This window comes from Salmo salar, chromosome ssa18 (genome assembly GCF_905237065.1).
Source record: "Salmo salar chromosome ssa18, Ssal_v3.1, whole genome shotgun sequence".
In the NCBI taxonomy this organism is placed as follows: domain Eukaryota; kingdom Metazoa; phylum Chordata; class Actinopteri; order Salmoniformes; family Salmonidae; genus Salmo; species Salmo salar.
The window spans coordinates 12,576,794-12,592,001 of NC_059459.1; the positions used below are offsets into that span (position 1 = coordinate 12,576,794).

At 42.0% G+C, this 15,208-nt stretch overlaps 1 protein-coding gene across 4 annotated transcripts in view; it reads left to right on the top strand.

Annotated features, from left to right (window-relative positions):
* Window positions 1-3,122: 3,122 nt before the first annotated feature.
* The window catches only part of LOC106576737 (protein quaking), an 89,921-nt gene continuing 77,835 nt past the window's right edge, over window positions 3,123-15,208 (top strand). For all 4 annotated transcript variants that reach the window (XR_006760324.1, XM_014154100.2, XM_014154097.2 and 1 more), the window contains exon 1: window positions 3,123-3,915. Coding sequence is in view for 3 of the 4 variants with exons in the window: in XM_014154100.2 (XP_014009575.1) it covers window positions 3,774-3,915 (142 nt within the window). In the remaining variant the exon portion in view is untranslated. The remainder of the gene's footprint in view (window positions 3,916-15,208) is intronic.

Here is a 15,208-nt window from a genome sequence, read left to right on the forward strand (position 1 = left end):
ATCCACCCCAATGACACATCTCATTGGGGTGGCGTTGCTATGGTAAAGGCTTGACCCCGTGCCCCCCATCGCTGAGTCTAGATCCGGTTTCATCAGTTTATAGGCTGCTTTTATTTTTGGGTTCAACCCCACTGGCCCACTTGCCATCACTGAGGAGGAGTTTATGAGGAGGGGTAGGGGGACAGAGAGAGAGCCAGAGAGAAGGAGGGCGAGAGAGTGTTAAAGGGGTAGAGTGTGAGAGAAAGACGGAGGGATTGAAAAAGGCAGAGTTGGGAAAAAGATTGAGAGCGCCAGTGTTCTCCCAGCCAAGTTGGGAGAGACAGAGACCTGGTTGCTCTCTTTGCCTGGTTTCACAGTCTATGTGTGCAGGAATGCATTCATTAACGTAATTCCTCTGCCCTCAAACAAGGGTGCCGTCACTGGGTGAGTGAGTGGAGGATTGGGGAGCTGGCGGGGCTAGGGGGTTTGAGGAGGGGGGAGTGGAGGATGGAGGGGAAGCATAAATACACCCCCTTCCTTCAAACACAATCTCAGAGCAAGAGAGGAGGACGAGACTCTAGCCAGCCTCCGCATCCAAGTTTATCTCCATGAGAATGGCTGTGGAGGCACAAAGGGATGAAAAGGTAATGGAAAAGACCCAGGACAACCCCTTCCTGTTCTGTTGGGTCATTTGTTTCAGGGCTGTCAGTGCCAGGCCCACAGCCCTCCTCGGCCTTCTCAAACCCCCTCAGCCCGTTTCACACTTACTTCCCAGCTTTGTTTTCGGGCTGTTTTTAAAACATTGCCCCTGGTTTTTTCATTCACGTGAAAAGGGATGGCAGGCAAAGTGACATCAAACAGAAAGTGGGGCAATTGTTTTTCTAATACATCTAAAAGCCAGCCAGCTCCGGGCATGGAAAGTGCTTTAACAAAAGGAAGGCAAAACCATTAAGCCAATTCAACTATTTCTATAAACACTTTAATGACAGAATTTAAGCAGTTATTTATTTTTTATTTTATTTAACCTTAATTTATTTAGTTATAATTCATGCTTATTGTGTGGACAAGTAAAACATCCCTTGCCTTCACTGGAATTAACATAGTTTTGTGAAATGCTCGTAATGCTCGTAACTCAACATCAGTAACTATGGAGGCATAATATTTTTGCGATTTAGCAGATGCTCTTATCCAGAGCGACTTACAGTAGTGAGGGCATACATTTTCATACTTTCTTGTACTGGTCCCCCATGGCATTGCAAGAGTCATGTTCTACCAACTGAGCCACACGGTACCTATAATAGTACACAACAACATCATTCTCGCCTTTCTATTTAAAATGAGACATTCCCACAAACTATGCTAGATCGCATGCACTACCTCTGATGATGTGTTTATTCACAAAATCCCCAATAGTTCAACTAAGTTTAACTGTAGAGTTCATTTTCAACATATTACCTAAAGCATCTCCTTCAGTTTCACAGCTTTTTAAGAAAATATAACCATGTTATAAAGTTATAGATTTTCTTCTCAGTTTAACTGCAATTCACTCTGATGTGTCCTGGCATTTAGTCAATCTCTCTCTCTCTCTCACGGTGAATATCACTGACATTCCTGCACAGCCTGCCAATGGAAGATAGATCTGAAATATTCATATTTTTTAGACCTGTTGCATAACCATTTAACTAAGCCCAATATTCTGATCACCATAATATGCATAATCCTTCATATTTATCATTTATTTTTAAGATGCTATGCAGGTGTCTGTCTTGTCTGTGTGCTTGTCTGAAGGTGTGTGTGTGTGTGCAGTGGTGGAAAAAGTTCCCAATTCTCATACTTGAGTAAAAGTAAAGATAAGTTAATAGAAAATGACTCAAGTAAAAGTGAAAGTCACCAATGTACAATACTACTTGAGTAAAAGTCTAAAAGTATTTGGTTTTAAATATACTTAAGTATCAAAAGTAAATGTAATTGATAAAATGTACTTAAGTATCAAAAGTAAAAGTATAAACCATTTAAAATTCCAGCACGATTTTCTTGTTTTTAAAATGTACAGATAGCCGGGGCACACTCCAACAATCAGACATAATTTACAAAGAAAGCATTTGTGTTTAGTGAATCCGCCAGATCAGGTAGTAGGGATGACCAGGGATGTTCTCTTGATAAGTGTGAAATGGACCATTTTCCTGTCCTGCTAACCATTCAAAATGTAACAAGTACTTTTGGGTGTCAGGAAAAATGTATGGAGTAAAAAGTACATTATTTTCTTTAGGAATGTAGTGAAGTAACAGTAATCAAAAATAAAAATAGTAAAGTACAGATACCAAAAAAACTACTTAAGTAGAACTTTAAAGTATTTTACTTAAATAAGGATCGGCCCCTTTTCAATTTACGCCTAAAATGACCCAAATCGAACTGCCTGTAGCTCAGGCCCTGAAGCAAGGATATGCATTTTCTTGGTACCATTTCAAAGGAAACGCTTTGAAGTTTGTGGAAATGAGAAAGGAATGTAGGAGAATATAACACATTAGATCTGGTAAAAGATAAAACAAAGAAAAAACCAACAGTTCTTTTGTATTTTTTTTGTACCATCATCTTTGAAATGCAAGAGAAAGGCCATAATGTTTTATTCCAGCCCAGGTGCAATTTAGATATCGGCCAATAGATGACAGCAGTCTATGTGCAAAGTTTAAGTCTGATCCAATGAACCATTGCATTTCTGTTCAAAATGTTGTATCAAGACTGCCCAAATGTGCCTAATTTGTTTATTAATAACTTTTCATGTTCAAAACTGTGTACTCTCCTCAATCAACAGCATTGTATTATTTCACTGTAATAGCTACTGTAAATTGGACAGTGCAGTTAGATTAACCAGAATTTAAGCTTTCTGCCAATATCAGATATGTCTATGTCCTGGGAAATGTTCTTGTTACTTACAACCTCATGCTGATCGCATTAGCCTACGTTAGCTCAACCGTCCCGCAGGGGACCCACCTATCCTGAAAGAAGTTTGTACTTTACACCACTGTTCGTGCGTGTGCGCGTATGTGTGTATGTGCAAGCGCAAGCGCATTTGTCCTCCCACACTCGGCCCCGGCGGTGCGCGCGCCCGCGATCTCGGCTGAGAGACTCCGCTGTGAAGTGTGGTCATGTGACCGGCTCGCAAAACACAGCCAGACGGTTTCAGGAGACCAAATGCCAGCTTCATTGAAAAAGCTCCGTTATCGAGAATAGAGACAGGAGGGACAGACGTTTCCAGTGTGCAGACACACACATAACAATACACAGAAAGCTCTGGGGAACTCGGGGAAAAGAACATTTTCACAGCCTCAAGAACTTCGGTGGGAGAAAGCAGAAAGAAGACCAATCGTTTCAAATATAAATCAAGGGCAGTGGACACGCGGGAGTTGATTATTCATTCCGATAACTTGTGGAATTATAAGGGTAACAAAAATAAGAAAAAACTACCTCTCCGCCATTTCATATTTGTATTAAATTGTTCCTTTTCTTTTTAATTTTATTTTATCACCTGTCCTCGGAAGAGCTGACAGCCAGACGGTGTAGTAGAATTGCAGTGCATTGCGTAAAGAAACTGAACGCAGCACCAGGAGACGGAACAGCTCACTGCGTTTACCAACAAGAGACAGTGAGGAGGAGTGAGAAAGACTGATTTATTTTTTGTATTCTTGTGTTTTTATATCATATTTATTAATTTATAGCCTACGCGAACATATTTATTTTTGTTCCATTGTTGGTTCAGTTTGGGTCAGATTTTTTTCTTCTTCATTTTTTGGAATATGGTTGGGGAAATGGAATCGAAGGAGAAACCGAAGCCCACCCCAGACTATCTCATGCAGCTCATGAATGATAAGAAACTGATGAGCAGCCTACCCAACTTCTGCGGGATTTTTAACCACCTCGAACGGCTGCTTGATGAAGGTAAACTTGGGATCAATGTGTGTGAATAGACAAGCACCCTAAATTGAGGTTACACATGTGGTAGGGTATGCGCATGGACCGAGTTTCTCATAGTGAAAGCGCAGTCTTCCTTCCTTCCTTCCTTTTTTTTTTTTTTTTTTACATAGGACGGCGTTGGGAGTATTTGTTGCTTTCTGTGGACTGGAATCATGAGCCATACATTTTACAGAGGCGTGAATGTGTTGACATCATTGGAAACATAGTTATATCAATGCAGACACAACAGTAGGCTAGTTTACAGTTCTGAATTGTTGCAAATACCCTGGTTTGCATTCGTTTTACTCAAGCCCCATAACCTTGAGGCGTTTCACTTGAAGAGTACACCGGTACTTTTAATACTTTATGTTGACATGAAAAAAAAGTGGATTAAACAGGTGAAACCATATAGCCTACCTAAACATAAACACATATTAAAATCTGATTACTGATTCACATATTCTCCAGAGAGTTATTCTAGAATTAACCTAAACTGGATATCGCATTTGGACTCAAATTCAAGTTAATAAATCATTAATGCATGAGGTGGCAGAAAAAAATGACATATGTTTACATTTGGAAAATTGTTTTTGAAGGAATGTTTCAATGCCTATCTGATATGGTACTTTGTCCCTACACAGATAATATTTGAAGCAATTGCACGGTTATCCTCACAGCACAATGAAGTGAAACCGTTCTCACTCAGTGCATCCTAACCGTCTTTGGCGCATGTTATTAGGCCAAAGTATATTTTTGTGTTTTCTGTACTTCTGTGTCGACAATCATCATCATGAAGTGTATATTCTAGAATCTAGATGATATAGACAATAATGTGTGGGAGTTAGAGTACTAGAGAGACTGTTGGGGAATTTGGTGGATTAGGCGCCAGGGGTGCTGGCTCCCACCGGGTTTAGCCTTCATTTTCTTCTATCTTCCATCTCTTTGGGTAGCCAGCCTCTTTCCCCTCGACATTCTGCTGCTATGTTTCACCATTTCAATTATTTAGGCTTACTAGACTAGTTTATAGACATCAAACTTTTGAATGGACTCATTAGAGTGAGGTTTTATTGGAAGCGGGAAGCCTTTTGAGATTAGGATCGGGTTTTATCCTTTTCAGTTCATCTCCAGAGCATGTAATGCCGTTCACTGTGGTAACCGCCTTGCTTTGCCTCCATAGGCTATATACCGGTCATTTCAGAAATGTTTTGGTGAATTCGGAGTACGGTTTCTTTACAGTGTGCATGTAAAGAGAATTTGTTTATTTCGTTTCTTTAGGCTATTCTATTACCCGATTGGTTGGGGGAAAAGTGTCATGTTATCACATGAACATTTTTAAGAACACGTAATGAAGAACTTCTAGCTGCCCATATCAAATCAACGGGTGCGCAAAACAAGTGCTTTCTGTAGATTTTGCTGCCTGGCATATTCATTCGGTCAGTGGAAGGTTAGGCCGATATGCTGCAGCTGATTTGGGGCTGAAACAACACACCAAATGTAGCCAAAGTTAAATAGAAGTCTGTGCATATTATTGTCAATCTGCCATGTCATATGTTCATAAATCTTCATCTTTACGATTCCTTACCATTAGATTATCAGCTCAGACGAGAGACCCACGGCCCCCACCCACGTTCTTGCGGGGGTCTAACCTGTCTGAATGTGCCGGTTAATCACAGACGTACTCTCTCACGAGTTTTTGCTTTTCGCGTTGGTCTTGGTCTGAGGCATCAGTGCTTGATGGAGCTGCAGGCTGTGCTGGTGTGAGTGAGGGGTGGGTCGAGGGATGCTGGATTTGGGTGGTGCTGGAACACAGCTGTGTGTGAAGCAAGACGATCCCTTTGCACAGCACTCCCACTCATCTGGAAAGCCTTGCGTATTTATTCCACACTAAGTCACAGGACAGACTAGAAAAAGGAACATAACGTGAATACATTCCCATAGACCATACAGATGTGGGATCTTCATTTGAGCCAGTTTGCTACAGCATGAAAATACTCCTGGAGTAACAGGAAATTGATTATAACGAATGGACGTTTTTTTTGTAGGAGTTGATATGTTTGTCATTTGGGCAAATCAAGTCAGACATTTTAAAGTGGAAATTACACCCTTTATAAGCCTTGAATACACAACACATTCGCATTTCCTGCAATGCATAAAAACCATAATTTGTGAGTGTTGCTGTCTGTTTGTGTCTTCCTGTTAGTCTGTTCTGTATGTGACTGATAAGGTGGGTGTGTTTGAGTGCTGTGCTGTGACGTGCAGACAGACAGAGAGATGTCTAAGCACATATGCCTTCTGATCAGAGGGAGGATGGGGACACTGGTTTCACTTCCTCTATCGAACTCAGTCCTGACTTCCAATAATAACCACAGACGACATGTAGTTAAATATAGTGGAATCAGCCCCTGCCCGTTTCCCTTAGCTCTTTATGTGTGTGTGTTTTATCTGATCAATAGACATTGCAGATTGCTATCCTTCAAATCAGTAATTGATTTAGCCTGGATGCACGTGGACTGGATTAGTAAGGGACATTACAGTGTTGCAGTAATAGACTTGGTTTGATTCTGTTTGCATGATCTGACTACACGTATGTGTCTGAGTGTCGGGTATTGTACGACATACAATCTGATTCTTAACAGGTCGGGCGAATTCACATATACAATATCCTCATTGCGCTAGTCTGCAGCTGTGCTTTTCTGTTGCCAGTATCACCCGGGCGACGCTAAACCACTGGCTTCTGCAGACGTCAGCGCTATTCCGCCTTCTAAAGTCGGGGCTGGCGTGTAAAATATCGTCTGCAGCTTGGGCTCGGCCTCCACATTGATCATACGTGAAGCTCCAGGTCGGTGTTTTCTTCTCCCCTCCGTTGTGACCTGCTGTAGTGTGCGGTGAAAGAATGAAACTAGATAAATGAGTATGGGGATGGAGGGCTATATCTCAACCCACATAGGACACGCTTTATAGGAGATAGTTGTCTGATAACCCCAGTCCACCTGTGTGTATCGGCTGCGAGTGACAAGTGATAATAGAGGAAGTCTGTGTGGGGAAGGGAGTGTGTGTGTGCGTGCTTGGGTGTGCATGTGTGTGTGTGTGCTTACATATGTGTGTATAATCTGTCGCCTTTAACAGCCTCCGGTTATGATTTTCTATACTGAATAAAAATGTAGAGTTACAGTTCATATAAGGAAACCAGTCAATTGAAATGAATTCATTAGGCCCTAATCTATGGATTTCACATGACTGGGCAGGGGTGCAGCCATGGGTGGGCATAGGCTCACCCAGTTGGCAGCCAGTCCCACCCACTGGGGAGCCAGAACCTGCCAATCAGAGTGAGTTTTTCCCCACAAAGGGGCTTTATTACAGACAGAAATACTCCTCAGCAGCACCCCCCCCCCATGGTCTGTGGTTGTGAGGCCTTGTTGGACGTATTGCCAAATTCTCTAAAATGATATTGGAGGCGGCTTATGACAGCTAAATTAACATTAAATTCTCTGGCAACAGCTCTGGTGGACATTCCTGCAGTCAGCATGCCAATTACACGCTCCCTCAAAACTTGAGACATCTGTGGTGTTGTGATGTGTGACAAAACTGCACATTTTAAAGTAGCCTTTTGTTGTCCCCAGCACAAGGTGCACATGTGTAATGATACTGCTGTTTAATCAGCTTCTTGATATGCCACACCTGTCAGTAGAATGGATTATCTTGGTAAAGGAGAAATGCTCACTGACAGGGATATAAACAAATTTGTGCACACAGTTCTGGGATTTTTTTATTTCAGCTCATGAAACATGGGACCAACACTTTACATGTTGCGATTATATATTTTTTCAGTGTAATTTAGGTCTCACACATGTCATAATCAAAGCTATTCAGCGGGAATTCGCAATTAGTTGGTGTTTTTCTCCAGTGACGTTCAAGTGCAAATGCCTGCTTGTGAGTCATGGTTTTAGAATGCTGATGAGGAATCTCTGCAATTCAATTTCACTCCATGAGCTCACTCTGGGTTCGGGCTTTACAACGTCGTCTGTGTCAGTGTGACTGACTGGGTTTGAATCCGGGTAATCTCCGTGCCACAACACTATGTTAGCCCTCTGAGCTATAGCCTAGGCATTAGCTTGGGGAACACAGGTGTCCAGCAAGGTAACTCATCACAGTACTACCTCCATTATTAATCATACAAGACAGGTGTGTCCTAGGCAGGCGATCACGTCCGTTTCAGTGACGGTACTACCGAACCGTGTCTAGATGTTCATGGTCAGAACGTATCAGTGACCATATGACTGAGGTAAAAGTTGTCCCGGTTGGTACTGTTCGGGTGTGTGTGTGTGTGATGAGTCCCCTCCTCTGAGCACTGAGCCCTGAGCTGTCACCTGTGAGTGATGTGCCTGTGCAGTGGCCCGGGGCAGACGACGTGGCTGAGTACTGAATGCACAAACCCAGGCCGTTGTTAGTGCAGATGAATGCTCTCAATGGACAGTCAATGCAGCCAGCCATGCAGGGCTGCTCTGCTCGGTAACAAGGGTGATGAATTGAATCACTGCTAGAGGTATTCAGGTACTCTAGGATGTTTGTCCCAGCCCCTGAAAGTCCAATACACACTCAAATGGATGGGAGGAGAGGAGTGTTGCAGAGATACAGACATGAGAGTGCACAGTAAGGTCAAGGCACTGATGATTAAGTACTTTTTTGGTGTGTGTGTGTGTGTGTGTGTGTGTGTGTGTGTGTGTGTGTGTGTGTGTGTGTGTGTGTGTGTGTGTGTGTGTGTGTGTGTGTGTGTGTGTGTGTGTGTTCGCCCCCCACTGGGTACTGCTACTGTATTTGTCGTTTAACCAAATGTATTTGCACACATTAACTGTATATAAAGTGTGTGAAAGCCAGCGATGTAAAGTACTTAAGTAAAAATACTTGAATGTACTATTTAAGTCATTTTTGGGGGGTATAAATACTTTCCTTTACTATTTATATTTTTGACGACTTTTACTTCCCTACATTACTAAAGAAAATAATGTTCTTTTTACCTTTTTTCTGACACCCAAAAGTACTCGTTACATTTCGAATGCCTAGCAGGACAGGAAAATTATCAAATTCATTCACTTATCAAGAGAAAGTCCCTGGTCATCCCTACATCCTCTGATCTGGCAGACTCATTTGTAAATGATGTCTGAGTGTAGGAGTGTGCCCCTGGCTATCCATCTTTTTTTTTAAATTGTATTATTGTGCCATCTGGTTTACTTCATATAAAGAATATTAAAATGATTTCTACTTTTATTTAAAACCAAATACTTTCAGACTTTTACTCAATAATATTTTACTAGTTGACTTTCACTTTTACTTGAGACGATTTCTATTATAAGTATATTAAGTTATCTTTACTTTTACTCAAGTATGACAATTCGATACTTCTTCCACCACTGGTGAAAACTAATTTATCCTCATTGAGTTAGTAGCTAAGTGTTATTGTCTTTTCTATTGGTACAGACCACTAGCACCCTGGGAAATCACATTGAAGAGTGAACATGCTTTTACTAGAGTGACAGTTAACAAGAAACAACCCACTTGGCACAGACGTCAATTCAATGTCTATTCCATGTTGGTCCAATGTCATTTCGTTGAATTTACGTGGACACAACATTGATTCAACCAGTGTGTGTCCAGTGGGAAGTTGACTTCCCCTGGATAGTTAGTGTTTCACTAGCCAGACAAGAAGAAGACTAACAGAGTTCATCAAATGCACTCAGAGTCTTAGACAGACAGAAGCAGGCTGATGTCAGCGAATGGTAATCACACACAGAGGGACGATTCCAAGGTCTCCTTTTCGCCATTAAAAGTTGTGGAAGGATGCAGTTTGATCTCAGGGCACTCTCTATATCTCTCCATAGTTGTAGCTCTCTGTGTCTGCCTCTGCTTAACTGTCTCTCACTCTCTTTCACTCTTCTATGTCTCTCTCTCTGCCTGCCTGCCTGCCTGCCTGCCTGTCTGCCTGCCTGCCTGCCTGTCTGTCTGTCTGTCTGTCTGTCTGTCTGTCTGTCTGTCTGTCTGTCTGTCTGTCTGTCTGTCTGTCTGTCTGTCTGTCTGTCTGTCTGTCTGTCTGTCTGTCTGTCTGTCTGTCTCTCTGTCTGTCTGTCTGTCTGTCTGTCTGTCTGACCTCTCTCTCGCGCTCTCTCTTGCTCGCTCGCTCTCGTTCTCTCTCTAGCATCAAGGAGTCCCAGAGAGACAAGAGAATCCTTCCAGCTCCTCTCACAATTAGACAAAGTGGTCCTATTCATCACGTAATTGGAGTAATTCGTTATTTCAGAAGTGAAGTTGGGTGTGGGGGCGGGGTCAAAGTGAATTTATTCAGAATTATCTTGGATCCCATCCCTGTGTTGTGGAGTAATGATCCCGTCACTTACGGCATGCACTGCAGCATTAGGATGGATGGGGATAAGTTCCCTTAGGGATAAGTATGGTGAAGATGATGGGGAATTTTGGCCTGGTTAGTTGATATGGTGTGTTGTTGTCTATGCAGCAGCAAAACCTGTGATATCCCTTGTATGTGTTTAAAAGCACATCTTACCCTCTGTACTGAGTCTGTAGGTATCAACAGGTTAGAATGACGGCTAGAGTACCTCAGCCCGAGTGCTGTGGCAGATAGACTATCAACTTTATTTAAACAAACCTCATGCAATGGTAGATCTTAGCTTTGGCGGTAGCGTTCTAGGCTCAGGGGTGTGTATTTTCACCGCAGGAATGAGCCGGCGGTGGCGCGAAAAGGCTGGGTTTTGATGAAGAAACAAGTTGTGGGTGTGTCAAGACTTGGCCCCTTACTGGCCAATCAGAACACGCTCCATGGCTATGTGGTTGCTTCAAGTTGTGTGTTTACAGTCTTTTATCCTATTTGCGTTCTCATCAACTTGAACGTTAGTCCGTTATAGCCTAGTTCGCCCCATATTTGCTAAATATGTTGAACATGTTTATAGTGCACATTGTTGTAAATGCATTGTTTCAACATGGAAATACATTGTTAAACATAGGCTATAGCATTAATACTGATACAGGGGCTAGGCCTAGTGTACATTACAGTCTGGACATGGACATTCCAAACGTAATCAATAAGCAAGATTAAAGTCACTAGGCTATTGATGAATCAAATCTAATAAAATGTTATTTGTCACATGCGCTGAATACAACAGGTGTAGACCTTACTGTGAAATGCTTACTTACAAGTCCTTAACCAACAATGCAGTTTTAAGAAAATAGAGTTAAGAAAATATAAACTAAAGTAAAAAAATTGAAATGTTAAATAAGTAACACAATAAAATAACAATAATGAGGCTATATACAGGGGGTCCGGTACTGAGTCAATGTGCAGGGATACAGATTAGTCGAGGTAATTTGTACATGTAGGTAGGGGTAAAGTGACTATGCATAGATAATAAACAGAGAGTAGCAGCAGTGTAAAAACAATGCAAATAGTCCAGGTGGCCATTTGATTAATTGTTCAGCAGTCTTATGGCTTGGGGGTTAGAAGCTGTTAAGGAGCCTTTTGGACCTAGACTTGGCGCTCCAGTACTGCTTGCCGTGCGGTAGCAGAGAGAACAGTCTATGACTTGGATGACTGGAGTCTTTGACTGGACTCTTTGACAATATTTTGTGCCTTCGTATGACACCGCCTAGTATATAGGTCCTGGATGGCAGGAACCTTGGCCCCAGTGATGTACTGGGCCGTACGCACTACCCTCTGTAGTGCCTTACGGTCAGATGCCGAGCAGTTGCCATACCAGGCGGGAATGCAACTGGTCAGGATGCTCTCGATGGTGCAGCTGTATAACTTTTTGAGGATCTGGGGACCCATGCCAAATGTTTTCAGTCTCCTGAGGGGGATAAGGTGTTGTCACGCCCTCTTCACGACTTTCTTGGTGTGTTTCTACCATGATAGTTTGTTAGTGATGTGGACACCAAGGAACTTGAAGCTCTCGACCCGCTCCACAGCAGCCCCGTCGATAAGGCCCAAAAAGAACGTTTAATTCTAATCAAATCATAATAAAAACTATACATCAGCTTGTTTTAAGTAGGCTATGTCTATATACAGTTACAGGCACCATAATTGCGCCCCTTGGGCGTATAATACAGAGAAGGCAACTTAGACTATGTAGAGTTTTATGCAAGTCAAAACCTTTGACAGGAGCTGGATAAAGATCCAATATAAAGAGAAAGGGGGAATGTCCACTCACCGTTATACAGCTCGCAAATGTCATGTTTTATAAACACCATGGAACCATCTGACAGGTCATATTTGTACTTCTCCAGAAATAGCAGTTGAAATGTAAATCACAATACGTTCAAGCCACGTACATTCTCACCATAAACCCGCGGACGGTGAATCTTTCTCCTAAGTTTGTTTTTCAATCAAATTAAACGACAAACAATCAATCTGATTTTTAAACCAACAACACTATTTCTAAATAGGATCGGGTCAGAAGCATGATGTCATAAATCGCACCTCTCGTTCCATGAGCATAACACGTAGTCCTAAGGGCTCTTCGGCAAGAGGCATGGATGCTTGCCCTATCCATTGAATAGAGTTCATTAAATATTATAAACTGGGTGGTTCAAGCCCTGAATGCTGATTGGCTGACCGTATACCACGGGTATGACAAAGCATTTCTTTTGACTGCTCTAATTACGTTGGTAACCAGTTTATAATAGCACCTCGGATGTTTGTGGTATATGGCCAATATACCACAGCTAAGGGCTGTGTCCAGACACCCCCTCGGGCCTTATTGCTTAAGTATACACTAACCCTACAATAAGCTTAGTTATAAAAAAAACATGTAGCCAATCTAGTTCTTTTTTTATTGGCTTCAACTTGGAAATATTCGTCTACACACATTGCATTCACACTTCGAAAATGTATGTTCATGCCATGGACAATTGGACCTTGCCCAAGCGCTATAATTAGATTAGCCTACCATCACCTGATATGGCCTATTAGGGACTTTGCCACGTAAAAGGTAAACAAACAAAAGAGCTAGGCTACAAGCGGATTCAGCACCAAGGACAGAGATTGGAATTCCCGCAGTTTGACAGTTCGAAGGTGTAATCTATCAACAAAATAATGGATCAAGAAGAACCAATAAACAGTCTTGTAATAACTGGATGTTCCTAAACAGACTTCCACATGGATCTAATTAGTCCAAAGCTTTCACAGAAGCTGCACGGAACAAACATTTTCCAATATAAAGAAAAAACTGGAATGTCAGTTGACTGTTTTGCGGCTCGTGATATTTGAATGAAACATTGGTCATATGTTACCGGTTAGGTTACTGATTAGGCTGCTGTGTGCCTCTGCTGGCTAAATCGATTCTGTAACCGATTGCGTTACTGCTAAGATCAGCTTCTGGTTTAGTCTTAACTATCACCAGTAACGCTGCCTGTCATTGGCACGTTGGTGCACCTTTTTAAGGACGCACCTCAAATATTTCCACACCCTCCCACCTCAGCGCAAGCGAGCTGATATAAGACAGGTAGATTACAAAGCGCTTGCTTTTACAAGACCAAATTGCATAAGACCGCGCGTTTGACACTAGCGCCGCCTTAACAAAGTCACATTTTCCAGCCCGAAAATAGAGCCCTATGTATGTTAATGTACTGTATGATAATGCACGATAACTATGTATGTTAGCAATGTATAATAACGGCTCGTCATAGACGCTCCATCAAGTGAAGCGATAGAGGCTTTCCCTCATCCCTTTAATATGATCCTTCTCTTCTGTCTGAAGCCAACTGAAGAGGGCTGACATTCAAAAGGAAAAGAGCTAAGAGGCTCTCTCCCTAACCCCGCCAACCCCCACTCCAACCCCCATTGCCCCCCTTAGCACCTTGGACTGAGATGTATCCACAACAGCCAAAGGTCACAGGGTCAACATGCTATTAGCTTAGTCAAGAGAGTAAACAGTCAACCTCACGAGACAATCAATCACGTTTTTTTTATTCACTCTATTCTTTAGAGTCGACCACGGCGGCTCTATTAGCCATGCTCTCTATTATTCCGTATCATTTCTCGGTGCTTCCTGCGATAGCACCATTATGAGTGAATACATCAGTGTCTACTTCTATAATGCATTCACATTTCTCATTTTAAAAGCACTCTCTGTAATTGAAACCCTTTTCCGCCACAGAACGCTGAGTACGTAAGTCATTGGCAGGGTTACAGTATTACGGCTGTGTGTGTGTGTGGGGGGGGGGTGCTGAGGGGTAAGGCTGAGGGGTAGGCATGAAAAAGAGCATGTGAAGAGAATGGATGAAACCTATTGATTGAGACATGAAAAAGCTCAAATGCCCAGGCAATGAGTGACCTAATTTTTATCAATAGGTTTTGCTCTCACATCGTTTATCATCCTCTTGCTGCTTCTGCTTCCCCTCAGATGTATTGAAGCCATTCAATTAATTATTCTCAAGGAAATCACATCTTAGGGCAGTGGTATTCACATTTTTTTCAGTGGGGATCCCATTTTTTCTGCCAGAATTTCAAGGGACCCCATTTAACAACCTAACCTTCAATTCATTCATCAAAATGAAACCAATAAAATACATGATCTCAATAAAGTTGTATTTTTCAAATGATATTTTTCAAAAACCCAGAAAATAATCTGTACTCTAAAAATACATACAGTTGAAGTCAGAAGTTTACATGAACTTAGGTTGGAGTCATTAAAACTCATTTTTCAACCACTCCACAAATTTCTTGTTAACAAACTATAGTTTTGGCAAGTCGTTTAGGACATCTACTTTGTGCTTGACACAAGTAATTTTTCCAACAATTGTTTACAGACAGATTATTTCACTTATAATTCACTGTATTACAATTCCAGTGGGTCAGAAGTTTACATACACTAAGTTGACTGTGCCTTTAAACAGCTTGGAAAATTCCAGAAAATGATGTCATGGCTTTAAAAGCTTCTGATAGGCTAATTGACATCATTTGAGTCAATTGGAGGTGTACCTGTGGATGTATTTCAAGGCCTACCTTCAAACTCAGTGCCTCTTTGCTTGACATCATGGGAAAATCTAAAGAAATCAGCCAAGACCTCAGAAAGAATTGTAGACATCCACAGGTCTGGTTCATCCTTGCGAGCAATTTCCAAACGCCTGAAGGTACCACGTTCATCTGTAGAAATGATAGTACGCAAGTATAAACACCATGGGATCACGCAGCCGTCGTACCACTCAGGAAGGAGACGCGTTCTGTCTCCTAGAGATGAACGTACTTTGGTGCGAAAAGTGCAAATCAATCCCAGAA